Here is a 26,048-nt window from a genome sequence, read left to right as displayed (position 1 = left end):
GGCCAAAACAGAGAGCGGCCAAAACGGAAGCAAAAAAAGTCTCATCATTCTTTTCTTTTTTACTTCCAATCTCCTCCCTTTGCTCATTGCCATAACCACACAACAGAGAAAAGTTTCTCTTTCTGTAATTGCAAACTCTGTCTCTCAATGAGCTGATTAGTACATTTTTGTCTCACCTTCTGATCCATATAATATCTAACAGATCATGCACTCTTGCGTTTGCTTACGTTAATTTGGTGGAGTTTCATTAATAATAACATTTTTATATTTTGATCATCATTTTCTGTAAAGTGTTAATTCTTATTAAGGAGAACTTTTGGCTGTTCATCATCATCATTTGATCCAATGGCTGCCATCACTGAGAATCCCACTGATGTTGTTGTCAAAGATGTTCATGAGATATGTATCAAGAAAGATGCTGAAAAGATCATCGATGACAAAACTGAGAAGAGCACGGGCTTGGAACCCGAGACCGAGTCCGAGCTCAAACCTGAATCCGAGTTAGATATGCAAAAGCTGGTGGCTATGTTCAAGAAACTGAATCCTTTGGCTAAGGAGTTTTTTCCCTCTTACTACAGTCCCAAGAAGAATGGTGAAACTACAGAAGGTAATCAATTGCTGTCCGTTGATGACGATTTACCAACGGCTAAGAAGCAATCTGGTGAAGAATTTGATTCTGATGGAAAGAAGGATGACAATAACCGGAAGGTATAATCTGAAACATTCTTTTTAAAAAATAAATTATGATTAGATAATCTTAGATTGATCTGCTTACTTTTTGTTGTTGTAAATCTGTAAACTTTGGTTGAAGAGGTTTGTTTTGTGCAAACATTTTTTTTATTCTGTTTTGTGATTACAGAAAAGAAACAATTATAGCCAAGGGAGGAAGAGGTTGACTGGAAGAATTTCAAAAGCTCAGAGAGAGGATAGTATTAGAAGAACAGTGTATGTTTCTGACATTGACCAGAGTGTAAGTTTCCTTTTAAATTGTCTTTCATGGTTATACAGAGAATTCGAGTTAATTTGTATCAGTGTAACGTAAAGCTGGTTTGTTTTTTAGGTGACTGAGGAGGGTCTTGCTGCTTTGTTTAGTAACTGTGGACAAGTAAGAATGATCCCTTAAGCTTTAAATGCTTGTTATATCTTTTACCCCTTGGTGGTTACTGGGCAATGTGATTAGTTTAGACAAAGTTTTTGAGTCTATAAAAAAGGTAGATTGAAATTTAAATGCCTATCTGTGATTATGTGCTAAAATATTACTGCTAACGTTTTATGATCTAAATGTTTCTTTGGTGGTATGTGAAGTAACTCTGTGAGTTTTTCTTTTGTGAAGGTTGTTGACTGTCGAATTTGTGGGGATCCACATTCAGTTCTTCGATTTGCGTTTGTTGAGTTTGCTGATGACCGTAAGTACAGCTTCTGAAATCTTAAAATGCCATAACAAAAAGTTTCCATCTCACTGTAACCATTTACATTGTAAAAATTGTTTCTACAGAGGGCGCACATGAAGCTTTAAGCCTGGGTGGAACGATGCTCGGGTACTACCCTGTGAGGGTCTTACCCTCAAAAACTGCTATTCTTCCAGTGAATCCCACATTTCTTCCTAGGGTAAAGGACACATGTTCCATTAGTCAAATTTGGTTTGAGTTTCCAGTTTTGAATTTACTTTAACCATGTTTACTGTTGATTCAGTCTGAAGATGAAAGGGAGATGTGTTCAAGGACAATTTATTGCACAAACATTGACAAAAAGGTGAAAATGCTGACCATTTTTTGAAAAACAGGTTTTTATTTCTAGTATTTCCTGGTTTAATATTTTTTTTTTTGAAAACTGCAGGTTTCTCAAGCTGACATGAGAAACTTCTTTGAGTCAGCATGTGGTGAGGTCAGAACAGAACCTAGACCTTAATCTTTCGTCCTCTCTGTCTCTCTCTCCTTATAAGTTGTTAAATGACCTGAAAATTTTATTTTAAGGAGTGATGATGCATAAGTTGTTTTCCAAATATATGCAGGTAACTCGTCTAAGGCTTCTTGGGGATCAACTGCATTCAACTCGCATTGCTTTTGTTGAGTTTGCTCTGGTGAGTTCTTTATCTATCCACCAAGGGTAAATTTTCTTCATGGGTGTTGCTTATCACATTGCAAGTCTATTCCCTTTGACATGCTTGAACTTGTGTATTCACATGCAACTTCAGAAACTTGTATTTGTTTTATTTTCAAACGAACAGGCGGATAGTGCAACTAGGGCGCTCAATTGCAGCGGGATGGTTGTTGGATCCCAACCCATAAGGTAAAAACTTCATCAATGCAATGTAGTAAAAGCTTTTTTATTTATTTATTTATTTTAACTTATCTCAGTTGGATCAATATTTGACTCAATTTTCTTTTCTCTTTTCAGGGTAAGTCCATCAAAGACACCAGTAAGGCCACGAATCACTCGACCACCATCCACAAGTTAGAGCGACACCAGAAGAGAGATGATTGCAAACATTTTGTTTCCTCTTTATTTCTTTCGTTATCTTTTAAGTTTTAGAACACTTATCTCCAGTTATGTTAGTAGCTGGAAACACTATGTTCCTGCTTCCGAATTTGGAGTGTTCTTGTTAGGTTCTGAGATACTTCTCTCTATTTCATCATCATTGTCTTAAAAAGGATTTTTCTTTGGAGCATTTTCTTTTATTTTCACAAGTCGTGCGCATCAAGTTAGGTCACTAGTATCTAAATTTTTACATAAAAAAAACATTTCCTCAAGAGAAGATCTCGCCGTCTATTTCCAGATGCGGAATACTAAAGACGCACTCTGTTCCTTCCTCAGCAAGTTTCTCACTCAACAACGAACAAGAGCTTATCCGCAAACACGACAAGGAAGGAGGGAGATCCTCCTCCAATATCCTCAGCTTATCACAGCCGTTGATCTCCATCGTCTCCAAGCCCTTCGTATCTCGAAACCCTAACCGATTCAGCGCGGCGAGATTCTCGAATCGGCTTATCCTCAGAGAAAATAGCCCTCTCGGCAGCAATCCTTCGTCAGGAAACGATTCGATGTCTTCGTTACCTCCTTCGATCTCGAGATTCCGAAGATTCTCCAGATCTCGCAACCCCCATTCGATCCGCGGCGTCAGCTTGGGGCAGAGGTTGATGCAGAGCGTTCGGAGATTGCTCGGGAACCCTCCGCCGGGGATGGAATCGAGCTTTGGGCATTTGATTACGAAGAGCGATTGGAGAGACGTGAGGCCGAAGAGCTTCTCCGGTAACGCTCGGAGGTTCTCGCAGTTTGAGAGGAGGATCGAAGAGAGCTTCGGCGTCGGGAGGCCTCCGTGTGGGAAGGTTGTTAGGTTTGGGCAATCTCTGATTTCTAGGGATTTGAGTGCGATTCGGTCGTCTCCGAGTCCGGCGTGGATGGAGAAGGTTCTGAAGCTTTCGCAGGCTGTGATTGAAAGAGATTTGAGCTTTGGGAAGAGGGATAGAGGGAAGGTGATGAGGTTGTTGCTGCAGCTGGTTTCGATGGAGAGGTACTCTAGCTGTGAGTAGCTGCGTGTTGGTTGTAGGCTTTCTTGGAAGTTGAGTTTCTTGCAGTCTCTTATGTAGAGTGTTTTTAATGTGGTTGGAGGGAAGGATTCTAGTGAGTGACAGGCGACGAGGAGGAGTTCGTGGAGATTTGGGTGGCTTTCGGAGAGGCTTTCTGGTAAAGAAGTTAGGCCGTCGCAGGTGTCGATGTGGAGGGACTGCAGGTTCTGGGGAAGCTCCAGGAGGTGAGAGATATCTGTGACTTTTAAGTATTCCATATCTGTGTCATCATTGGATTGCGGAGGTCCGGTTAGACCGTTGTCACTAGACTGTCCACTTGGAGTAACCGCCTTCCCTTGTTGCTGGTTCTGGTTGCTACTACTTCCAGGGTCTCCAAAACCTCTGAGATCTGGAAGAAATAATGATCCTGACTGATATGGACTTAGGGAGCCGGGATCAGTGGAGATGAATTCTGAGAACCTTGCCGATATCACAGCAGGTTCTTCTTCATTATGCTGATGTGGGATTTCAAGTTGAGTTATATATTGCTCCACCTCTTGGTTCTTTGGCAAAGAAGACATGCTTGATGTTGAAGTTACTTCAGTGTCATTATTACTCTGACTACTTGTACCTATATCTGATTGAGAACTTGGATTCGCCGGTGGATTCTCTGCAGGGGAAGGTGGTGGGTCCGTTATGCTCGTATTCCCTGGGGAGGAACCTTCTCCTCCACCAACTGCTCTTAGGGGGCAATCAGAGATGGCGACTTCAGTTGAAGGAGGGAGTCCTTCTGGAAACGTTTTCCTTAAGCGGGGGCATTTTTCTATCATGAGTTTCTGGAGACAAGGAAAGATCCCATCTTCTCGTTCTGGACAAGTCCATTCTTCCCATCTCGGCATGGCATAGAATTTCAGAGTTTGCAAGGACTGAAACGGTACAAAGGTAGAGGTGTTCTCACCGAAGAAGTCTTGACCGACCTTCAGCAGAATGTTAAATTTCTCAATGCTGAGGTACTTGAGTGAAGGCAGTTGCCCAAGTGGAGGTAGTGATATGCAGAGGTTGCAGCTACTGAGAGTGACAGATGCAATACTATTGAATGAAGAATCACCCAACCATTTAGGAAATTCTGAACCCTGATAAGACTCAATGCAGAACGTTTTCAAGTTTTGGTTAGGTTCTAGCATCTTGAGGACCTCTTTCTGGTCACAAGACAATGTACTAAGACTACCAGGGGCGAAGCTAGAAGCTTTCACAGTCCACCTCAGGATTAACCCATCAAGCAATTGCTTCCTTTTCAAACCAGCGTCTTTTGCTTCTGAGGAGAAGGCCACATTTTGCAGCTCAGAGATGCGAAGAGTCCCCCGGAGATCAGAAAGTTCTTTGAGCTCGTGCAGTCCGGCTCCGCTCAGCCTTCCTACAACAAAATTAGATAACTTCTGCAAGCTTCTCAGCTTTCTTATTCCTAGTGGCATCTCTACCAAGGGAGTGCCAACAAGGTCGAGGAGGCGCAAGTTGATGAGTTCGGCTATGTTTGTTGGCAGGCTAGTCAGGTAACGGCAGTTTGATAGTAACAGTGTCTGCAAATTACAGAGTGTACACACAAACTCTGGGAGGTCTTTTATTTTGGTGCTTGACAGATCTAGATACCGTAACTGCTTCAAACCCTTTAATGATTTAGGCAAGCGAGTTATCTGATAATGAGACAAGCTGAGAATTCTCAGGCTGCTCAATGCCTGAAGCAATGGATTCAAAATTTTCTCTGTGAGTTGGAGAGATTCAAGACCGGTTGGAACATTGAAGGGAAGAATGGTTCTAAGAAACTCAACTCCAGAGATGGACTTGAAAGCCATGGAAGCATCACACTGGCTTCTGGAAAAGGAAAAATGTCGAACCTTGCTTGGCACCTCCGCAATATTGTCATCTTCCCGTCTGAAGCAAAAATCTCCTGAAGTAGCTTTAGCCAAATCATTCATGAGATCATGCATCACGAAGCTTTTCATGGTGATGTCCAACCTCAGGAAGAAAGATCGACCAACTAAATCATCAATGTAATCGTAACCAATCTCTTCTAATCTTTTGTTACTCCTTGGCTGGTATAAGAGGTCTATTGCCATCCATAGAAGCACCAACTCCTCTCTTTTGAACACATAACCCTTGGGGAATATCGAGCAGAGTGAAAAACATCGCTTGAGTACAGGAGGGAGAGTGTCAAAGCTCAGTTTAAGAACTGGAAGGATGCTGTTAGTGTATGTCGAGAAATTCTTTGATACATCATACCAGTCGTCAGGATTTGGCTTTGACCGGAGATGAGATGCGATGGCTCTTGCAGTTAACGGTAAGCCCTTACATTGTTCTGCAATCCTTTTGCCAATCCCGTCAAGTTCTTGGTTGATAGAACCGACTGAGATATTTCCAAAAGCAGATCTAGAGATCAGCTCCCAGCATTCTTCATTGGTCATCAGCTTCACTCGGTAGACTTTGTCAGCCTGTGCGGCTGTGGAGACAATGTCATTTCGTGTTGTTATAACAATCTTACTTCCTTCCTCTACATCAGTAAAGGCGACCTTGAAGCTTTCCCACTCTGTGCTACTTTCAGACCAAATATCATCCAGAACGAGTAAAAATCTCTTCCCTGATAGTTCTTGCTTCAGCTGAAGTTGAAGTGAAGGTAGATCCTCAGTATTAACTGCACTTGAAGTGATCTCCTGCAGAACGGCTTTTGTAACCGTGAAGACATTAAAGTTTAGCCCAACAGAAACCCACATTTTAACATCAAAGTGGTTGGTCACACTGTCGTCCTTGAAAACTATCTGCGTCAAGGTTGTCTTTCCAACCCCAGGCATACCTACAGTGGAAACCAGAGCTGGTCTCCTAATGCCTGTTTCATCATCAGAAAGCAGCAAGTTGAGTAATGCTACTTTATCTTCTGCTCGCCCAACCACTCTGCCTTGTGGAAGATCATCAGGTCTGGACCGTGACGCTTGCCTCCACTGTGGTTCCCGAGTCTCGCTATATTCTTTTAATCCAATAATTTCTATGTGTCTCACATGATGTTCCAGCAGTCTTACTACGTTTTCCATCTTTCGTTCTATCTTATTCTTGTTGGCTTCGTTACCACCCATAAGATTCTGGAATAGTCCCCCGAATCCTCCCACTTCAGCTACTACTCTTCTTCTCAAAGCCTCTGTTAGTAACTCATCAAGAACATCCTCTGCCTGGAAGAAAGCATCTGTGAGTCCTATAAGCCAATGTTTTACTTCTCGGACATGATCTGCTTTCTGATCAGCGTCCGCAATCACCGGGTGGACAGTGGCCAAAGCGACCTTCAATCTCTTCAGCAATGCACCGGAGGACTTTCCTTTGCATAATTCGACCAATTCTTGAGAATTGTTAATCCGTTCAATCATCACGTTCGCGCCATTTGAGGAATAGAACTTCGCCATGTCTTCCCTCGTAGCTTGTTGGAGCCAAGGAGATGCAACTCAGGAAAATCGCAAGCCAGTTATTGGAATAAGCAAAGCGGAAAGGGTTTATTGACTTGCTGTTCCTTATGCAATTTGTCAGCTGGCCTGCAGCAAGTGGTAATAGTGTCAAGATTTTAGAGATTATTGTCTTCCACTTGATCACGAGATCCACAAGTTTACAGACATTTTGCCTAGAACTGTTATAATACATCTCCATTTTCTAAACTATTATTAAAATTTCCTTGCAGTGCTCATTGACATGGAGCATTCAATGAGTTACATTCCAGAAAAAGAGGACAAATTAAGGAAGAAATAAGGTGAATCTGACCTGCACTATGAGTTCTATCTTTATCTTGTGTTGTCTCCGTCCTCTTCCCTATTTCCAAACACACGGTGAAGCAGAATTTTCACGCTTCTTTGCCTTCTTATTCTTACTTTTTTTCTTTCTCTTATGTTCAGCCTTGTGTCTGGATTTTTGGATCTATGTAGGAAGCGAAAAAGGGTTTGGCTGCATAATATTCAGCCTTAAGAAAGCTCAGGGAAGAAAAGGTCCTGCCAATGTCTCGTTTCAACCAATAAATACCACAAGATGTAAGTTTTCTTGTATTTTACACAATCTATTTTATTACCTTCTCTAATTGATGTAAATGATCTGTTACGGATTTGACAGATGGTATAGAAAATTTAAACTAAAACTACTTTTCTCATAAAATATTTTGGTTCATGATGTTTTTCACAATTTTAACAAATTTAATCCGTTAAATCTACATGTCTAATCTCGGTTGTGCTTAAGCCAATAGCGCTCCAGAAGGACACTGTAGACCCTTCACGCCTGACCCTATAGAAGACAAAAACAATTAAAGGCCTAAGAAATCATTTACGAAGACTCCAAAATGTACATCCGTTGATTTAACACACGGTTTTGCATTTTTGTGTGTTACCTTGTAAGATTGACTTTGTCTCAGTTGGTAGACCAAGACAGTTTCGTGCCAGCTCATAAGAGAATCATTCTCGAATTTAATATTTTGTTCGTTTGTGGACGATGCACTTTTTTTAATTTGAAGTCGTCTCTTACCTGTTTATTAAACTGCTACAGTTATGTTGCTTAACAGAATTTGCTGAGTAGTTTTTCAAGTCAACTCGGCGAATTCATCTGCCATTTTGATCTAAAGTAAACAATTTGATTAATTCATTCTTTATAAGTTCTGACTAATTCATTCTTCATATAAGTTTTGGTCCGTTTGATTCCATCCTCGAGTTTCTCTATGAAAATGCAGGCAACTTCTAGTCATTTTCGTGGTAGTTTCACTTGGTGAAGGTAGAATATACTTCGGTGTTTTATCAAGTTTAGTTATTGTTAGTTTCTCTGATTTTTCCTACCACTTGCCTTGTAATTTCTTACTTATTGGAATATTTGATTCTGCGAATGTAAACTGAAGAAATAAATATCCTGCTGTGAAGTTATTGATTTCCTGAGACATAAAGCTTCAAATTCTTGATTTCTTCTCTTGTTTGTTTTGTTTCCCCAGAGGGCTTTCTGTGTGCAGAGACAGACAAGATGACTGGAGGAGAGTTAATTCTCTCGGCTTTTCTACAAGCTCTCTTTCAGACGTTAATGTCTGGTCCTTTCAAGTCCTTCTTCAAGAGGCGAGAACTGAACGAGTGTGTACTAGAGAGGCTCAACACTGCGTTGTTGACAATAAGCGCGGTGCTGATTGATGCGGAGGAGAAACAGATTACAAACCCAGCGGTGGAAAAATGGGTCAACGAACTGAGGGATGTTGTTTACCATGCTGAGGATGCTCTTGATGATATTGCTACAGAAGCTCTGCGTCTCAACATAGGAGCTGAATCGTCTTCCAATATGCTGAGACAGCTTCGTATCAGAACCCTGGGAGATCTTTTGGATGGGAGCAGTGATCATTTGGAGACCAGGCTCGCGAAGGTCACGATAAGGCTTGAGCGTTTAGCCTCACAAAGAAATGTTTTGGGTTTGAAAGAGATAACTGCAATGACACCCAAACAAAGGTTGCCAACGACATCTCTTGTGGATGAATCTGAAGTGTTTGGTAGAGATGATGATAAAGATGAGATCATGAGACTCTTGATTCCTGAGAACGGGGAGGATAGCGGGACAGCCGTTGTAGCTATTGTTGGAATTGGTGGGGTTGGCAAAACCACACTTTCACAACTCCTATACAACGATCAGCGTGTTCAGAGTCATTTTGGAACTAGGGTCTGGGCTCATGTCTCAGAGGAGTTTGACGTTTTCAAGATCACCAAGAAGGTTTATGAATCTGTTACTTCCCGGCCTTGCGAGTTCACCGATCTGGATGTACTTCAAGTCAAATTGAAGGAGAGGTTAATAGGACCGTTTCTGCTTGTTCTAGATGATCTGTGGAATGAAAATTTTGCGGATTGGGATCTTCTACGCCAACCCTTCACATCTGCTGCTCGAGGGAGCCGGATTATTGTGACAACAAGAAGCCAACGCGTTGCAACCATTATGTGTTCTGTCCATGTACACAACCTTAAGCCATTATCTGATGGAGATTGCTGGTCGTTGTTTATGAGAACCGTTTTTCCTAATCAAGATCCGTGCTTAGATCAAGAAATTGGAGATCTTGCGGAGAGGATAGTGTACAAGTGCCACGGCTTGCCCTTGGCTGCGAAAACACTTGGTGGTGTTTTACGGTTTGAAGGTAACGTCGTAGAATGGGAGAGAGTTCTAAGCAGCAGGATTTGGGATCTTCCAGCTGATAAGAGCAATCTACTTCCAGTTTTACGGGTAAGCTACTATTACCTTCCAGCTCACTTGAAACGATGTTTTGCGTATTGTTCGATATTTCCCAAAGGGCATGCGTTTGAGAAGGAAAAGGTAGTTCTTCTGTGGATGGCAGAAGGTTTCTTGCAGCAGACGAGAAGCAGTAAGAACCTAGAAGAGCTTGGGGATGAGTACTTTTCAGAACTAGAATCAAGGTCGCTTTTCCAAAAGACCAAGACGAGTTACATGATGCATGACTTTATCAATGAGCTTTCTCAATTTGCTTCAGGAGAGTTCAGCTCCAAGTTTGAAAACGGTTGGAAACTTCATGTTTCAGAAAAGACTAGGTATCTATCCTACCTACGAGATAATTATGGTGAACCTATGAGGTTTGAAGCTCTTCGTGAGGTCAAGTTTCTCAGAACTTTTCTACCACTCAGCCTCACAAATTCTTCGCGGTCATGCTGCTTAGATACAATGGTCAGCGAGAAGCTACTTCCAACGCTTACCCGCTTGCGTGTTTTGTCTTTGTCACATTACAAGATCTCAAGGCTGCCTCCAGACTTTTTCAGGAACTTGAGCCATGCCCGGTTCTTGGATCTCTCTCGCACTGAACTCGAGAAGCTTCCGAAGTCCCTTTGTTATATGTATAACCTCCAGACACTTCTTTTGGCCTACTGTTCCAGTCTGAAGGACCTACCTACAGACATCTGCAACCTCATCAATCTGCGGTATCTTGATCTGATTGGGACGAAGCTAAAACGAATGCCGAAAAGATTTGGTAGATTGAAGAGCCTCCAGACTCTAACAACTTTTTTCGTGAGTGCTAGTGATGGGGCAAGGATTTGTGAACTTGGAGAACTCGATGAACTCCATGGCAAACTCAGAATAGTCGAGCTACAGCGAGTTGTGGATGTTGCTGATGCTGCAGGAGCAAATTTAGACAGCAAGAAACATCTAAAAGAGATTGATTTTATCTGGAGAACTGGATCTAGTAGCTCAGAGAGCAATACAAATCCTCACCGGACGCAGAACGAAGCTGAAGTCTTTGAGAAGTTACGCCCACATCGTCGTATCGAGAAGCTCGCCATTGAGAGATACAACGGAAAAAAGTTTCCAGATTGGCTATGTGATTCCTCGTTCTCAAGAGTTGTGTGCATACGCCTCAGAGAATGTCGAAACCGTTCCTCGTTGCCATCTTTTGGTCAACTCCCAGGTCTCAAAGAGCTTTACATTTCAGGAATGGTCGGGCTCAGAAGCATAGGTTCCGAGTTCTACTTAAGTCCATCACTGCGCGATCGAGACCAACAGCCGTTTAAATCACTTGAAACGCTGCGGTTTGATAATCTGCCGGATTTGGAAGACTGGTCAGACATAAGGGTCACCAAAGGAGACTTATTCCCTTCTCTCAAGAAACTTTCCATACTGAGATGTCCGGAGCTAACCGGGAATCTACCGACTTTTCTTCCTTCTCTGATATCTCTTCATATCCATAAATGTGGGGTCTTAGATTTCCAGCCAGACCACAACGAGTACAGCTACAGGAATCTTCAAAGGCTAAGCATAAAAAGCAGCTGTGACTCTCTCGTTACATTTCCTTTAGGCCATTTCGCCAGCCTCCACGCGCTTGAGTTTGATAACTGCATATCTCTGCAGTCTTTGCAGCTCTCAAAGGAGCATTCGTATGGTCCGAACGCTCTAAGAAATCTGAGAATCAATGACTGTCAGAATCTGCAGCGTCTTCCAGAGCTGAACTTACAGGTCACGGTCTCGGTCACAAACTGCAGGAATCTCAGACAGCCGATGGAACCACAGCCTCAATATCATCAGTTTCATCTTCCAAGACTAAACGTTTCAGGCTCACAGAGGTCTCATGGTTCACACAGGTCATATGATTCACGTTCACCTTCAAGATATGATTAAACCCTGATTCGCTTGCATCAGTCAAAAACATATTCTATTTGTTCCATATATCTCCTTGGCTTTTCTTCCCCTTCTAATTGTGTAATGTATATGTTGTGTTCTTCTGTAGACAGAATGTGGAAGGGTACTACACTTTGTATAAGAGTACTACACTTTGTCAAAAGCTTGCTCGTCTTCAAGCCAGGTCATGATAAACTAGACTATATATGCCAATGGTCAATAATTTTGCCTAGATATAAGATTGTTATGAATGAGGCTGGAGAATGAGTCTCCATTTATTGTTGTTACGAGTGTCTTGTTAGACTAAATAACCTTGGTCAAGCTTTCTATATAAAAATGAGTTTATAAATTACAAGGGAGTATTTATAGAATACGTCAATATTTCATTAGTTTCATTCAAGAAATGAGGGAAGAAACTTAAGAAAATGTGGAACTTGGTCATCGGATTTGTCGCCTGGGCTTTTTTAGCAGTGGTGGCTATCATCATAGGCTGGATGATCACCCGCAATACTAAGCTTCCTTCTCCACCGCCGCCTCTACCACGGCCACCACAGCCACTGCAGCTCCAGACGCCTGTGTATAGAACCAAAGATGGAGATCTTGTCATTCTGACAGGCACTGGCACTGCCATATCAGTTGCTGGAGCCGTTATCTATGGTAGTTCTTGTGGTTGTGGAGGTGGAGGTGGTGGTTGTGGGGGAGGGGGAGGAAGTGGTGGTTGTGGAGGAGGTGGTGGTTGTGGGGGAGGAGGAGGAGGTGGTGGTGGTGGTGGTTGTGGAGGAGGGGGAGGAGGTGGCGGTTGTGGAGATGGTGGTGGTGGAGGCGGATGCGGAGGTGATTAAGTATCTTGATTGCCAACAGGATGAACAATTTACTCATGTTTTGTAAAGTTAGATGTTTTACTTGTTTCTTTCTTGTTTTGTGGATTGACTTGGTTTTCTGTTCTTTTCTTGCCTGTTAGTTCCTTTTGCATATTATCTGAAGTGCACCAGATGGGTGACATTGACATAGAATGATGGATGATGCAAGATTTTATTGTTGTTACAATTCATGGTTTGTCTAAGTAATACTTTTTACATAGAATGAGGTTTCTTGCTTCTTCAAGTTCTGAGCAAGAAGATGAAAGAAAGAAAGTCCTTAAGTTCATTCCTTTTGGCAGCGGAAGGAGAGGCTGTCCTGGAGAAAATCTTGGATATATCTTTGTTGAAACCGGAGTTGGAATGATGGTGCAGTGCTCTGACTGGATAATCAGTGGAGATAAAACAGTTAGCATGGAAGAGACTCTTGAAGGATTGTCCTTGACCATGGCTCATCCCCTAATCTGCACTCTTCTTCCTCGAACCGAGTTTAAATCTGAAGATTCTAAGTTTTTGACTTAAAAGTCATGATATAACCCATTGCCGTGGGAAATAAGGAACCTTGCTTTCAGTTGTTCTCTTTCATCCCTTTCATATTAGTGTATGTTTCCTCATTTAGATAGAGTTTAAGACAAAAAAAAAACAAGGAGCATACTTAAAATTAGCTGAAATTTGAATATGAAGATTAGACAAAGTCTCTCGTCTAAAAGCATAGGTACTAATTAAATACAAAACAAGGGTACTTAAAAGAGAATTTAACTTCACAAATACAAATACTGTGATTTTAACTAATCAGTGATCACACACAGAGATACAACCCAACGACTCATGTAGCTAAAGCCTAAAACATAAATTATATACAAACGTCAGACGATCATTTAAACGGGGAATCCACATATATAACCTCGTTCTTAGTATACCCACTTGCTTTGTTCCCATGTGCGCATGATATTTGTTGAGACATGACATTAAGATCTCAAAAGACAAATTACGACCTGAAAACACAGAGAAGTCACAACATAAATAGTTTAAGAAAGAAGACCAGAAAGCGAACAAAACGGACTTGTTTGGACTTTGGACATTAGATACATTGAGGTAAGATCAATTATTGCAAAAGATCAGTTGTGTCTGCTAGCAATGTAGCTAGCCAGACCCACCAGTGGCGCCGCCTTATTCGAATCAAACCCTTGAAGCTGTTCCTTTGCTTCTCTGCTCAATGTCTCCGCAAGTTCCCTAGATTTCTCCAAACCAATCAACCTAGGATACGTCAGTTTCCCAGCCATGACGTCTTTCCCGGCGCTTTTACCCAATTCCTCGGTAGATTTTGTTACGTCAAGAATATCATCAACCACTTGGAACAACAGCCCAATACATCTCGCATACTTTCTAAGCCTCTCGATCTCTTCCTCCGTTCCGCCTCCCATTATAACCCCTATAACCGCAGCTGCCTCCAACAATGCAGCTGTTTTGTGAAGGTGGATGAACTCTAGACGCTCCATTCCAGCGTCTTCAGGACTTATTCTCTCGCTGCGTAGGTCAACCACTTGCCCAGCCACAAGCCCTTTTGTCCCTATGGCCTTTGCCAGCTCAATTACCGCGCGAACCATCCTATCAGGAGCGACCAAACCACTTGACACAACCGTCATGTTTTCAAAAGCCAAAGCAAGAAGTGCATCACCCGCCAAAACCGCCATGTCTTCTCCAAATAACTTGTTTGAGAATAAAATGGTTCAATACCAAACATTAGCATCAAGGAAAGATATATTAGGGACAAGGGTCCGGCATTGAAAGTTGCAAGGGATATTAACTAGTATATATGTCAATCCACTTATCACCAATTGATTTTAGTTTGCAAGTTCATCTAACTTAACATGATACACTAGCTTTTCTTCGAGCCTTCATATGATTTACAAATTACAACACACCTTGTGGTTGGTTGGCTTGCCTCTGCGGAGATCAGCATTATCCATGCAGGGAAGGTCATCATGAATCAGAGAGCTAGTGTGTATCATCTCCACCGCACAAGCTGCCGACATGGCAGTAGCCTCGTCGCCACCCACGAGCTCGCAGGCAGCAATACATAGAAGAGGCCTCACACGTTTTCCACCAGCCAGCAATGAGTACCGCACCGCCTCTTGGATCGTGAGGGGTTTCATAAGCGGTACGCAAACGTCTAGAGCAGCGTTCACAGATTCCGCTTTAAGGATCATATATGACTTGAAGTCAAAGATGGAGGAGTTGTGATCATTGCCTTTACCGTGTGGTGTAACCATGTCTCCGCCTCGTGACGTGAGAGCAGATGAGATAGACAAAACGTTGCGTTTTTGAAGACTCTTGACAGTGGATATAGAGTTGTATCTTCTTCCTTTGAATTGTATGAAGAGGGAGGATGAGCTGAGATGAACAGTCGCCATTGCTGATCCACTTTCTCTAATACAATTTTATAATTGGCTTTGCCCATTAAGAGCATGTGAAAATCTTAATAGGTTTCTTGGAACTGGAAGCAATGAAGGTCAACGTCTTTCTTGTTATTTTAATATAAACAAGATAATATGAATATTCAACAAATCGTTGGATGAAAAGTCACGATCTATGTTCATATATATAAGGTAAGTTGTAATAATAATTTGAATAGCTAAATACATCGACCAGTGTTTAGTTATTACAGGAAATTCTAAAAACAAAAATTAACTTTTGAGATACAGAGTTTGTGAAGTCTGATCATAGAGCATCATGAGGCATTTTCCCAATCCTAGTCAAGACATTGTGAAGGAGCATATAAGAAAAATATGTGAAGATATGATCTTAGATTATTAAGAGTGTCTTAACTTCTGGGCTAGCTGATTAAAGTAAGTAAACACACAGATCAAATTTGATTTGTTCTAGCTAGAAGAATACGTTCAGGGGCATTGTAGGCACGAAACCAAGCTAAGCTCTTGGTCTGCGAGAGAAACACCATGTAATAAGATAACGTCCAAAAAAGCTGGAAACTGAAGCATAAACACAATGTAATAAGAGCGAGCGAAGGTGCTAGAATTGACAAACTGACATCTCCTCGTGTCTCAACTTTTGCGAAACAAAACCAAACCTATCTTTGAAACAACCATATCAGTTATAGATGTACAGCACATGTTTCGGAAGATTGCGTGAGTTCTAAGTTTCCTACTTGAGCTTAGGAAAAGAAACTAGGGGTTCGGAAGAAAAAACGCCAGAGAAGATGTATCTGCAGAGAAAGCCATGTCGTTTAAACTCCCACATTAGTTAGTTAGTCCCGTATGTGTTTCAAAAAAAAAAAAAAAAGTTAGTTAGTCACGTGACCTTATTGAGGACGAAATGGCGGGAAGCGTTTAGGGCTCTATCAACGCGAAACCTTCCAGCTGCTTTAGAAGGTTTCAACAAGGCATGGCATCTATTCACTTTCTAATAAAATACACGAACTATTTTGGATCCCCGTTTAATACACAAACTAATTTTTGTTGTCTATTATATACACAAACTTTTAAAATTCGTAGGTTTTACACATCGTTTTAGACGGCGTTAACTACGTTTAACGGAAGTGAAGACGACGTTAATGTTTAATTAAACATGTGTCTAATTTATGAAAAAAAATTCCTTAAAAATACATGAACTAATTTTCATTTGTTAATAAAATACACAAACTATTTTGGATCCCCATTTAATACACGAACTAATTTTTGTTTTCTATTTAATACACAAACTTTTAAAATTTGTAGATTTTACACATCGATTTAAACGAAGTCAACTACGTATAACAGAAATGACTTTAGTTTTAACTAAACGTATGGTTAAAAGTGAAAAGCACGCTCACCCTCAACCAAAACCTCTCGAATCGATTGATACTTATATTCAAGCTAGCTTCAATTCAAGTTTGACACCCTAATCTATTCCAACCTCTTTTACTTATCAAACTCTGTTCCTTTTCTTCTTCTTCGCTTTGATTTCATTTTATATTGCTTCAAAGTGGAGATGATTTCCATGTCATGAAAAATGACGAAGAAAACTAGGTAATTTTAAACGAGTTTCTGATTTTGGAATTAGTTTTCGATTCTTATTTTTTGTCAATCAAGGTTAATTTACACTATGCAAGTGTTATGAAGAAGAAAACTACCAATATAATCTATCAGAAGGATTTTTAAAAGAATTTGCCTTTCGCAGTTTAACCACATGTTTAACTAAACACTAACATCTACTTCACTTTTGTTAAACATAGTTGACATCCACTAAATCATGTTAAACATAGTTGACGTCGTCTAAATCGATGTGTAAAATCTGAAAATTTTAAAAGTTTGTGTATTAAATGAGAAGCAAAAATTAATTCGTGTATTAAATGGGGATCCAAAATAGTTCGTGTATTTTATTAACAAATGAAAATTAGTTTGTGTATTTATTAACAAATAAAAATTAGTTCGTGTATTTTTAAGGAATTTTCTTTTCATAAATTAAGCACATTTTTAATTAAACACTAACGTCGTCTTCACCTCCGTTAAATATAGATAACACCGTCTAAAACTATGTGTAAAACCTGCAAATTTCGAAAGTTTGTGTATTTAATAGGCAACGTAAATTAATTCGTGTATTAAACGGGGAGTCAAAATAGTTTGTGTATTTTATTAGCAAATGAAAATTAGTCTGTGTATTTTTAAGGAATTTTCCCTTCTTTCCTTTCTACGGAATGTGTCTTACTCTTTTCCTAGTTTTCTTTTCCTGAAATGATACTTGCTTAGTTGCTTATTATATTTCAACATTAAAAATGTCTATAAAATATTCTTTTGTCTTGTGTTAAAAAATGATAGTTATTTGTCAAATTATATTAGAAGTTTTTCTTTTAGATTTTCTGAGCCCTCCAAAAAGAAGAAATTTGTTTATATGCCAAAGTTTTTAGAGTAAACTATAGAAAAGATTTTATCCTAAAAAAAACTATTAATGATTTGATTAACTTGGGATGCTTCCAATAGTGCAACAATATCAGCTTAATTAATACTCTCTCTGTTGCTAAATAGTCATTGTTCTAGCACTTTTTATTTGGTTCTAAAATATCAATGTTTTAGATTTTGATGTATTTTTAATAATGAATTGTAAACTATAGACAAGGTTTTATCCCAAGAAAAAAACTACTACTATTAATGATTTGATTAACCTGGGATGCTTCCAATAGTGCAACAATATCAGCTTAATTAATATTCTTTCTGTTGCTAAATAATCAATGTTCTATCACTTTTTACTTGGTTCTAAAAGATTAATGTATTAGATTTTAATAACGAATTGTGAACTTCAAAAAATGTTAATTAACAATTTTGGATTTATTGAATTACTATTAATTAAATTCATAGGAAATTGTTATAACTTTATAAGTTAATGCATTGATAGTTAATAAATTTCTTTTAATATTTGTGAAAAATCTAAAATATGCATTATTTAGAAACAGAGAGAATATAAATGAAACATAATTTATACAGTCATTAGGAGAGACTACAAGGGAACAAAACAAGAGTGTAGATTACGATAATAGCTTTGACGTGGTTTGACGATATGATATATGCTTGTAAATCTATACAGAACGACTTTACCATCAACTCAAGATTCGTGTTGTGTTGGTATACATAACTTTTTGGGATTCGAATAATAATTCGTATTATAATTTCATAAGTTACATTGTATATATTGTATCAAAATTTGAATCAGCGATTACTTTTGAAGTCTGTTAATGCCGTTGGTGACTGTTCGAATATAAATATATAATCAAACCAGATGTTGTTGTTGATGATCACTATAACCTGTTGGCATCATTGCTGACGAATGCAAAACGAATATGAATTTGGCCTCTAACAACTACGAACGGAAAAAGTTCATGAAAACTGATGAAAAAATTATCATCAAAATACAAAAGGTTATTGTAGAATAGTTCAACAAGTCCTGGAGAATAATTGGAGAACATTAAGGAAGACGCAAGCAGAGGTGGAAGCATGTGAACCAATCGATAATTGATGCGATGAAAATGGGGTGGGTCGGTCCACCACCCGTGCTAATGCTTCTATAATGCTTCGAATCTCATTTATTCGGTCAAATCATCTCTTCTCCAACGTCCAACACCCACATGTGACACGTACCTTATCATAGCATATCGTAAAACGACCCCGAAATTAAAGCTAAATCTTTAATATAAATTTAGTGTCGGTACGTGTACCGTAAGTGTGACATCCATTTGCATTACAACCCTACATTATATTATGTACTTCCAACCACTATACACCGAACCGTTTTATAGGCGTGTAAATTTTGCATTCATACAATTTTTTTACAAAAATAAACTATATATAAAGACATTATATACTTTCTCCGTCCTCTAAAATAAATGCTAAGAAACTATTTCATAAAAATAAACTTTTCATGATTTCATAAAAATAGATGTATATACGGTATTTTTACAAAATATGACAACGTTATGTTAAAACATGTTATTTTTATAATTTTGATTTGGGAACGAGATAAGAAAAAACTAGATGGTGGATACTAATTTTCTTAATACTATAAAAGCATTTCTAACGTAAAATTCTATTTTTTTCTAAATGGAATAAAAGTAAATATAGAGTAAAATGTTCCAATCATATTTCATTTTTCATTCTATAATGGAGTAATAAACAAACAAAAAATAGAATACTCTATTTATGGAATAAACTGTATTATGAAATGACATATATAATTGAGTCGGAACATTTTTTATTCACTTTTACTCTATTTTAGAAAAAAAAATAGAATAAAATTGGAAATGCCCCGACACGACGTAAATAAGTTTCAGATTTAAATTTGGGGCACAAATAGAACTAAGATAAACCACTGTACATACCTTTGGTATTTAACTTTTATTTCACACATATTATATAACCACCTCGATATGCTATTATAGCTCTATAGATTGACTAATAAAATAACTTGATTCCTACATTTTACTACTAATCACATGTAGATTCGTGAATTATGTTGAACAGTTTCGTCATCTTATCGTTTCATGACTTTATTGAATAAAACAAAAGAGGTTTTCGCTTCAAAATGTTTTTAACCAATATGTGTTAGGCATAATAGATATATAGAACTCTTAGATTATCTACTAAGCATTTAAGGAATCATAGGTTCAAGTTATGTTAAAAAGGGTCTTATCTCTACAAAAAAAATATCTAAACTAGTTTTTGTTTAGCAAAAAAAAAATTTAAAATAGTTTTGGCCTCGTTAACGTTTTAAAACATATACAAGTATAAGGTCCAAAATTTTGCCAAAAATATACACGCAACTTTAAGTACATTCAGCCCTCCTTGCTGAAGCTCTAGATATCAGAACTGTCCTCAATTACGCGGCTACACCAAAATCTGGTTTATATCAAAAAATTTAGGACTCGTCAGAGTTATCAATTCGATCTCAAAACCGAAGAACATCTACAGAGTCCTCGCGGATATCAAACTTCCATCGTCATACTTCACTTTCTGTTTTTTTTTTCCTTTATACTTAGAGAACGAAATAGGCCTGCTGGTTCTTTGGCAAAAATATCTCTTTGTAATCCGAATGCTTCTTGGACTTTGACCTGATTATCTAATATTAAGAATTGTTGTTCAAAAAAAAAGGTCCAGAATTTTCTAGTTATTCAAAATATTTCATGTATACATCAAATAGTTCAGATGTTCTTTTGGTGTAAGTTCTGATGTTAAGAGTTACTAAATTTTTTGTTTGAGAAAATCTATTGATAGAGAATCATGAATCGAAGTTCGACATTTCATTAATTTTCCAGTATAAATTAATTACTCAAGAATAAAATCTTTATTAAATACAATTACTCTGTGGATGTGTTATAGTAGTGGAATTTTCTTTATCTGAATAGTTTTACCATGAAAGTGGATGAATGGTTTTCATAAATCAACATGTTATAGTAGTAGTGGTATTTTCTTTGTCTACACAGTATTATCGGTAGCATATTAAAATTTCTCCTTTTACGTCCATTGATTTGTTCCCAAATTAAATGCAAACACGATAAAAGTAGATGTTTCGGCTTTGTTTCTTCGCCTATCCTAAACCATATCTATTAGTGGGCTACGCATTATACCAAACTTGTAATATCTTGCCTATACGGATATTCCACTTGGACACTTGACACTTGACATTTGACATTCAACTAATTTTCTAATTATAATATAATGTCCATGATTTAATTTCATTCAGTGATCATGTCTCCTCGATGGTCCATTATAAGTTAGGCATCCCATTCTTTTTATGAAAGGTTATTATCATCATCATATCACATTACATATGATCACATGATTGGTCGTGTAGTGTGGGGAGACATCTTATATTATACACCAATATGCCTAATTAATTAATTTTAACTTTTTTCCTATATATAAGACTTGCTTTGGCTCAAGTTATAATACATTCTCTAAGTGATATATAATTACTCTTTTCAGACTCTTTCTCTCTTCTCATGGCGTCTGTTCAATATGGTTTGGATCAAGGCATGGAGACTTTCAACGATGAGCTTATGATCATGTCGTTCTTAGAAGAAGAATCGCCAGCTGAAAATCATATCAGCGTTACCGAAGAGGAAGAAGAGAAACTAAACCGTGTGATTAGATCGTTAGAAGTGGAGATCAACATGAGTTCTCCGACCATAGAATCTCAAAAAACGGATCTGCAAGAGATCACAAAACCCGGTCTCGAAGATGATTTTGGGTGGCTTAACGACTTTGATATTGGCCTGGTTTCGTCGGAAAATGATGATGAGATGATGAAATGGTGTACGGAACTTTCGTACATGGATGGTGTGGATAGTAGTGTTCTTGAGATTGAAGGTAGTGATTATTATTCTCATATTAACTACGGACTTACATTTGAGGAACCAAGTCTTTCTCTGTGGCAAGAGAATAATAATGATGTAGTTATGTATTGATTGGTTTCATGAAGTCCTAATTTAAGAAAAGCTGTTTCAATATCAGTTGATTATATAAAAAATGTAATGATTACTTGAGAAGACTAATTAACAAAACTAGCATATGTATCAACCGAGTTGGATATAAATATATAATTCGGTCACACGAATTTTCATGATTTAACGAATAGTCGTTGACGTTAACAAGATATACATACTTCTCTACATATTGTGGAATAGTATTACATAAAAGCCCTTGGAATATGATTGAGGAACAACATCAACATGAACTTAGCATTTTCCACTAAGAATAAATTTACTGGACTTCATAAATAACCCTACATATATATAGATGCGTATTCGCATAATCAACTTTCATTTTTTTCCAATATATTCGCATAATTAACTTTATTTGTCCACAAACGATCCGTGTAATACAAAGCCATATTCTAGATTGGGATTTACCATAATCTCCAACAGTCTCCGTTGAAGTCTATTAATGTTTCCACAAATCATTTTTGCTTTAGACATAAAAATTTAATGGTTCTGGTTTGTTTTACGGTTCTGAATTTTGAACTGTTATTACCTGGTAACTGATAATTAGTACCTGGTGGTTTGACATAATTTATCTCCTTTAATGGATTAACTTGTATCCCAAGGCTAACTCAGTTGTATCTACTATTGTAATTGGTTACCTCTCATTTATATATATTTTTAACAGCAATGAAAATGGGTTGGAAGAAAATACAGTATGATCTAAGAAGAGAGGCAATGTTACTGTGATATTAAATTTAACAAAGCATCAAATTATCAGATGACATGACATACAGTTCAGAAATTTTTTTTTTTGAACACAACCAAACCATATATTAAACTTGCAGCCCAACTAAGAGTAGCTGGTGGTAGCCAAATACAATGCTGATTTAGCGAGTGAATCAGCTAAGGAGTTTAAGTTTCTAGAGACATAAGAAAACGCAATACAATCAAAGGAAAGGGATAGATGCTCGATGTCCCGGGAGATTCCGTAGAGATCCTTCGGGTGATTCTTCGAGTTGATAAGAGCAACAAGTGCTTGACAATCTGTTTTAATCCAGATTCTTGTGAAACCAGCCTCTAGGGCATTGAGAAGAGCCGACCTGATAGCTAGCGCCTCCGCTACCAAGGCTGAAGATGTATTCTCAAAAGACGTTGTTCCCTGGTGCAGTTGGTCGTTCTGCTGTGATAAGAAGATCCAGCCACATCCTGCTCTAGATGAGGTAGCATGCCAAGCTGCATCAGTAAAACAGAGAATACTTGCGGGGTCTATGGGTTGGATCGGAGCATGTGTTAGTACATTCCGCTGCGGTAGGATGGATGCTTGAGCTTGGTGCCATTCTCTTGCGTTTCGAATGGCCTTAGTGAGGATCTCCACAGGCGTCGAATCTCTGTTCTCGAAGATGTAGAGGTTTCTTGCTGTCCATATGCCCCAAACGATCCATGGAAAGATGTCTCCGGCCAGTCCCCACGGTGGTAGCATGATACCTGAGACCGACGCCAAGAGAGCTGCACTAAAGGAGTCACAGTTTGCAGGGTTGAAATTTGAGGACCAAATCGTGTTACTCCATATATGTCTCGTACGGGGGCAGTGGAGGAAGATGTGTTCTGCAGTTTCTAACTCACCGCAATACCTGCATTGCACATTAGCCATGAGGCCGCGCTTTGCCAGGTTCTCTCCTAGGGCCAAGGCCCCTTGGACTACCTTCCATAAGAACAACTGTAGTTTTGGCGAGGTCTTGCGATTCCAAATTGCTTTAAAGGTCCGCTGGTTTTCAACTGTTGCATCTGCTTCCGCTGCTGTTGCTGCATAATAGCCAGACTTGGTTGAGTACACTCCTGATTTGGAAGCCAACCACATATAGGAATCAGTCGCCCCTGTGACACTCGGTTTGATGCGCAATATCTCTGGTACGTGTTGGGGAAGGATGTCCATTACTTTTGGTAGATTCCATTCCAAAGTTCCTCTGCAAAGGAGGTCTGCGACGTAAAGATCTTGGTGTTGCTCCTGCATAGGGCCAACTGGTCTCACCGGTTTGTCCATACTTAGCCAAGGGTCTTTCCACACCCGTGTAGTTTCTCCATCTCCAATGGCTATGCTCAGATTGGTTACAAGCAGATCTCTCCCCACCAGGATCCCTCTCCATCCATGTGAGGCAGTCTTCGGTGCATCTACTTGTAGGAAGGGGGCTTTACTACAATATTTACCTCGTAAAACTCTTGACAATAAGCACTCCGGCTTCGTGATGATCCTCCAGGCCTGCTTCGCTAGCAGGGCCTTGTTAAAGGCTTGGATGTCTCTGATCCCTAAACCTCCCAGTGCCTTTGGGGCGGTAATTCTATCCCAAGCTACCCAACACATCTTTTTCTTCTCCGGAGACGAGTCCCACCAGAATCTCGTAAGAGCGGACTGAATTCGAGTACACAAGCTTACTGGTAGGAGAAAGCAAGACATGGCAAAGGACGGCATTGCAGTAAGTACCGCCTTTAACATAACAAGTTTACCCGCACTCGAGAGGTGTTTAGATGCCCAACTCGCGCCTTTGATCTTGATCCGGTCCACTATACTTGTGAACAGATCTTTCTTTCGTCGACCGAAATGATCTGTTGTGGAGGGTGTCTCTTAAGTCTTCCTCTCTGTTGAAACGGAACTGGAAGCAGCCGTTGCCTAGGTCTGAGCCTGAAGAAACGTCCAAGTTCCATTTTCTCGCAAGGTAAGGTAGAACAGCACTCATCCTTTGTTCCCTTGTATTTGTCAATCGTCCCACCAAGGTCAGAGAGTTCTCCTTGATTAGGTCTGTAGGATCAAAGTCGGGAGCTCGCATGCGGAGTCGTGGTGGTCCTAGAGATGGAGGGTTACTAGCAAGGGCTTTACCCTTTTCTGCTGCCGTATATCTTGTTGTCATCTTGCTGAAATACTCAAGGAGCAGAGTATTTATGTCCGTCTTGTGAAGCTTTTGTGTTAGACCGTAGAAACTGAGAGTGACTTTGAATATGCCGAGTTGTAAGTGCTGTGTATGCTGATTGTAGACGAGCGAACCGGGGAAATCTGAAACGATGACTCGTGGAGGCTTTTGGTAGAGGAGTAACTGTCGACTCTACCCTTTCTTCAAAAAGTCCTGTGGTATAGAACTATGAAATTACGTCTCAGAAACTTCTTTTCCATCTCACGAGTGTTTTGAGATACAGAGGAAAGGCCTACACGGCCTCCGCCGCCGAAGTTCGTCGGAAATGGAGCAGAGGTGGTTTTGAGATTTGAAAACTTTCTAAAAGGGGGAAAGTAACCGGGTTATACAGTTCAGAAATTAAGAAACGTAAAATATGGCCTGCTTACTTGGTATAACTTTGCTTTCAAACTGCATGTATGACATAAAGCCAATGGGCCAATGGGTCATGGGCTTTAGATAAGCCATTCTACAAATTTTAGCGAATAGGCTTTAACAGTCTCTTCAAAATATTAGGCCCAATCATCACACAAACGAGCTAGACTTTTTGGGTAAAAAACTACCGCTCATTGTTTCTTAACATTGTTTCTTAGTATAAAAATAATAATAAAAAAAGCTAAGAACTCAAAATTTTGTCCCACCAATAATATTGCTCTTACACTCTAGAGAGAAGGACTATACACCTCGCTAATGCAAATAGTACCAAACAAAAAGAACTAACTACATCTCTAATCCGAAATCTTGTTGTTTCTCTAAAATACATTCGTACCCAGTCAATAAAATAGAAAGTTTTGTTTTGTATCTTTCTGTTAATTTGTTTTACTTAGTTCAAACAATTCGGTTTGATTTGATCACCAAGTTATATTGTGAGTGATCTTTTGGTATATTCTTAGTGACTAAGAAATAGATACAAATGCACATCAACTCCGGAAGTATATGCTTTTACATTCCAATTTATTTTTATATTATAAGATTTGGCTGCTTTACAGTCAATCAACTTTTAATATGTTTTTCTTTCTTCTTTTTCCATGCACGTTGGTATTATGGTGTAAACTATTCCAGTGATACCCCATTGTTAGTTTCTTTAGCAAGGATTTAGTATAAAACAATTTTTGTTTTGAAGAAAACTACATACACCGAATCTCTGTCTCTGCATATCCTACTACCTTTCACTTTAACCCTTTCTTTAATTTGTTTCTTTTTGGAGAAAAAAAGCTTACTTAAGTTAATTAAAAAGTCATTTCCACTTTAATCTTTATGATATCTAAGACCAATTATGCAAGCTAATTCACACTTCTACTCTAATATAAATCTCATATTTTCTTGTACATGATAATAATCTCATTGATTTAATCCCCAACATGTAGTAACCAATCTCTGGACATACTTTCTAGAATCATTAATTTTGATTTGTTTGAAAATTCAGGTTACCAAGTGTCCTAATTTCACATATGCATGTTAAAATATACTTGTATATGTGTGTGATTGAGTGATATTAAACTAGAGATAAACAAAGAGTTACTTTTATATATTTATTTTAAAAATATTAGTTCTAGCCTTTGAAACTATATTGTAAAAAAAAAAATCCTATATTGTTTTGCAATTCATTTTTTTTTTAATCACCGTT

General features: G+C 38.8%; 6 protein-coding genes across 11 annotated transcripts; 4 read left to right on the top strand and 2 right to left on the bottom strand.

The window, feature by feature from the left end:
* LOC106410596 (polyadenylate-binding protein-interacting protein 9-like) lies at positions 1 to 2,668 on the top strand. Its single transcript, XM_013851135.3, has 10 exons — positions 1 to 708; positions 860 to 970; positions 1,061 to 1,105; positions 1,334 to 1,406; positions 1,496 to 1,608; positions 1,693 to 1,752; positions 1,837 to 1,884; positions 2,012 to 2,080; positions 2,228 to 2,289; positions 2,398 to 2,668. The coding sequence occupies exons 1-10, from the start codon at positions 346 to 348 to the stop codon at positions 2,456 to 2,458; spliced, it is 1,005 nt and encodes a 334-aa protein (XP_013706589.2). The 5' UTR covers positions 1 to 345; the 3' UTR covers positions 2,459 to 2,668.
* Positions 2,639 to 6,949, bottom strand: LOC106410593 (putative disease resistance protein At3g14460). Its single transcript, XM_022704616.2, has one exon. The coding sequence runs from the start codon at positions 6,947 to 6,949 to the stop codon at positions 2,747 to 2,749; it is 4,203 nt and encodes a 1,400-aa protein (XP_022560337.2). The 3' UTR covers positions 2,639 to 2,746.
* LOC106423555 (putative disease resistance RPP13-like protein 1) lies at positions 6,846 to 12,009 on the top strand. 6 transcript variants are annotated; one of them, XM_048779854.1, is made up of 5 exons: positions 7,061 to 7,287; positions 7,460 to 7,561; positions 8,083 to 8,141; positions 8,248 to 8,288; positions 8,500 to 12,009. In XM_048779854.1, exon 5 carries the CDS (start codon positions 8,529 to 8,531, stop codon positions 11,655 to 11,657), a length of 3,129 nt encoding a protein of 1,042 aa, XP_048635811.1. In that variant the 5' UTR covers positions 7,061 to 7,287; positions 7,460 to 7,561; positions 8,083 to 8,141; positions 8,248 to 8,288; positions 8,500 to 8,528; the 3' UTR covers positions 11,658 to 12,009. The 6 variants fall into 6 exon arrangements, with proteins under 6 accessions (XP_048635812.1, XP_048635811.1, XP_048635813.1 ...); XM_048779856.1 differs by having other exon boundaries at positions 7,128 to 7,363; XM_048779855.1 differs by lacking the exons at positions 8,083 to 8,141; positions 8,248 to 8,288 and having other exon boundaries at positions 6,846 to 7,087; positions 7,219 to 7,287.
* Positions 12,010 to 12,060: 51 nt separating this feature from the next.
* Positions 12,061 to 12,704, top strand: LOC106423475 (loricrin-like). The gene has a single exon (XM_022720187.2). It carries the CDS (start codon positions 12,083 to 12,085, stop codon positions 12,497 to 12,499), a length of 417 nt encoding a protein of 138 aa, XP_022575908.2. The 5' UTR covers positions 12,061 to 12,082; the 3' UTR covers positions 12,500 to 12,704.
* A 173-nt stretch (positions 12,705 to 12,877) lies between these two features.
* LOC106409529 (geranylgeranyl pyrophosphate synthase 9, chloroplastic-like) lies at positions 12,878 to 15,118 on the bottom strand. The gene is made up of 2 exons (XM_013850148.3): positions 14,440 to 15,118; positions 12,878 to 14,223 (listed from the first exon to the last, which is right to left on the bottom strand). The coding sequence occupies exons 1-2, from the start codon at positions 14,926 to 14,928 to the stop codon at positions 13,633 to 13,635; spliced, it is 1,080 nt and encodes a 359-aa protein (XP_013705602.2). The 5' UTR covers positions 14,929 to 15,118; the 3' UTR covers positions 12,878 to 13,632.
* A 5,881-nt stretch (positions 15,119 to 20,999) lies between these two features.
* BNAA05G24970D lies at positions 21,000 to 21,622 on the top strand. Its single transcript, XM_013864260.3, has one exon. It carries the CDS (start codon positions 21,000 to 21,002, stop codon positions 21,462 to 21,464), a length of 465 nt encoding a protein of 154 aa, XP_013719714.1. The 3' UTR covers positions 21,465 to 21,622.
* The last annotated feature ends 4,426 nt before the right edge of the window (positions 21,623 to 26,048 follow it).

Source organism: Brassica napus, chromosome A5 (assembly GCF_020379485.1).
Source record: "Brassica napus cultivar Da-Ae chromosome A5, Da-Ae, whole genome shotgun sequence".
Classification (NCBI taxonomy): domain Eukaryota; kingdom Viridiplantae; phylum Streptophyta; class Magnoliopsida; order Brassicales; family Brassicaceae; genus Brassica; species Brassica napus.
Note: the sequence above shows the minus strand (reverse complement) of the source record. Positions and strands in the feature narration are given on the sequence as shown.